This window comes from Gossypium raimondii, chromosome 7 (genome assembly GCF_025698545.1).
Source record: "Gossypium raimondii isolate GPD5lz chromosome 7, ASM2569854v1, whole genome shotgun sequence".
Taxonomy (NCBI): domain Eukaryota; kingdom Viridiplantae; phylum Streptophyta; class Magnoliopsida; order Malvales; family Malvaceae; genus Gossypium; species Gossypium raimondii.
The window spans coordinates 41518183-41520578 of record NC_068571.1 but is presented as its reverse complement, the minus strand read 5'-3'; the positions used below and the strand labels follow the sequence as shown (position 1 = coordinate 41520578).

The window sequence follows — 2396 nt, the reverse complement described above, 5'->3', positions numbered from 1 at the left end:
AGGTTGAGTGACTATTGGTGTACTTTACTTAAAAAGGATAAGAGTCAAATTGATAAAAGAAAAATGTAAACATTGAAGGTTAAATTTAATATTATGTCAAATAAAATATAAAATATAAAATATAAAAATTCAAAAAATTATAAAATTCATAAAAGAACTATTAAATTAAAAAATCAAAACTTCTTTTATAATATATCATTATATAAAATAAAAGAATTTATAGACCACTATATAAAATATAAATAATTCAAAAAATCTGAAATTTTAAAAATATATAAATTAAAATGATCAACAATCAATGGCTAGGTCATAGATGACATGAAAAAAGGTAAACATACGGCATATTCCCATTGGTTGGGTGTGCCATATATATTTTTATGCCATTAACCTTTTGAACTAAAAGTTATAATGGGAGAATAATTTATATAGTGAAATGAGATAAAAAAAAGTTTATAAGTCGTGATACAAACCTTCTTTTTATAAGATAGTAAGCATGTATTTTTTTTCCAAATTTTTACTATTTTTAGCACATTTTATATGAAGTTTATGTATAAGATTTATTTCAATATAAATATAAAATATAATCTGTCAAATGTTGTATAGAAGGATAGTTAATTTTTTAAATATTTATTTAACACTTTGTTTAAATCTTATCATACCGACCCAATAATGTAAAGAAAAGAAGAAGAAGAAGAAAAAATTGTTTATGTCATACCAAAATAATTAATAATACTCGGGCAACCACTTTCTTATCGTTAATTAGGACATCAATCATATGCTTTGCTCACCCTAACAAAAGTGCAAATTATCCGTGATAAATCAAATAGGTATAAGTGAAAGTGAAGTAAACTTTGTTCATCAATTTCCTAAAGCAACCAGAGAGGGAATATTAACTTTTTGAGTATGCCAAGGAAAGAATGAATGACCCACCCCATCATTATAAAACCCCAGCCATAGATTTCAACAACACTTCATGAAAACTTAAAGTCTTGTCTTTAAGCTTTGGGAGAAATAACAATGGAGATCATAAGGAGTCGCAGAGGACTCATCATTGCTTGTTGCATATTTTTACTTGCTTTGATTGCAGGAGGTGAAAACCTCCCTCAAAACATCAAGGTAATGAACTTTGCATAAATTGCTTTCCAATTTATAGTTTAGTACGATATTTACTAAGAGTTGGATAACACAGCCTACTTAAGGTAATGCTGAAATAAACTTCGTAGAGAAACTGCAGCTACACAGTGACAATACAAACCACATGCACAAAGGGTGCGGACACATCAGACCATGTGAGCCTGAGATTTGGTGATAAAAAATCTAATGACATGATAGTTCACCATCTAAACTCCAAGCATGTAAGGCAAGTGGATCCATTGCAGCCTCTTGTCCTCGACGACATTCCCAGAAAACCATTCCAGGCTTGCTTGGTAGATGAGTTTCAAGTGACAGGCCAATGCATGGAATCACCAATTTGCTATTTGTATCTAAAGCTATCGGGAAGCGACGATTGGCGTCCAGGTTTTGCGCAGGTTGAGGCATTGGAAGAGTCTGGTCTCAGCTCGAAAAGTTTCTATTTCCGAAGATATCTGCCTCGGAACGTTTGGCACGGCTCTGATTTGTGCTCTAAAGAAATCACTCCTTTTGGCATCAGGCATAAGAGGAAGGTATTCAAGAAGACACCAGCAGCAGCTGAAACATTGATGCCATGAATCAGTTTTGGCTGTGGTTTAATTAGGATTTAATTGGAAGATTTGTTGTTTTGATTACTCACCCTTGTATTTATGCAATTTCTAGTCTTGGAAATAATTGAATATGAATAACAATAATGATGATAATAATTGTGTAACAAAGTCACTAGCTATTCGGGTTGGCCTGCTGCTCTCCATTTGATTTTGGTCGTGGAGAGCTCTTAGCCAAGTCGAAATAATTGTATCCTTCCGAGTACTTTCCAGTAAACAAGCATTGCGTATCATCCAAATTTCCCAACATAAATAGGCAACAAGTTCCATCCAATCAAGAGTAAAAGATCTGAGAGCTCACCCATAATATGGAGTCACCCTTTTGCCAAGGAATCGCACCCTAAACAAGACATGTTCGATGGTTATCCTCTCACCAAGACATCTCGGACTTATGTGGATGGTCCTCAATCTCTATGATAAAGTGAATAATTGGTGGCGAAACAGTTGTGGCATGCTCTTCACCTAAACATATTTGAAAAATCATAGGATGATTGTTCAATATAGTGTTTAGTCATAGTATTAATCAGACAGTGAAACAGAAACAAAGAATAGAGAAGTAAAGAGAGATTTTGCATGTAGTCATTTGTTAACTCAATTCGGAAATATTTTTTTTTTGCAGAGTCTCGCTCCGTGAATGATTCTTATTCAACAATCTTC

General features: G+C 33.0%; 1 protein-coding gene across 1 annotated transcript; it reads left to right on the top strand.

Moving 5' to 3' along the window:
* Positions 1-975: 975 nt before the first annotated feature.
* Positions 976-1838, top strand: LOC105790881 (embryo-specific protein ATS3A). Its single transcript, XM_012618682.2, has 2 exons — positions 976-1116; positions 1224-1838. The coding sequence occupies exons 1-2, from the start codon at positions 1018-1020 to the stop codon at positions 1707-1709; spliced, it is 585 nt and encodes a 194-aa protein (XP_012474136.1). The 5' UTR covers positions 976-1017; the 3' UTR covers positions 1710-1838.
* Positions 1839-2396: the final 558 nt, after the last annotated feature.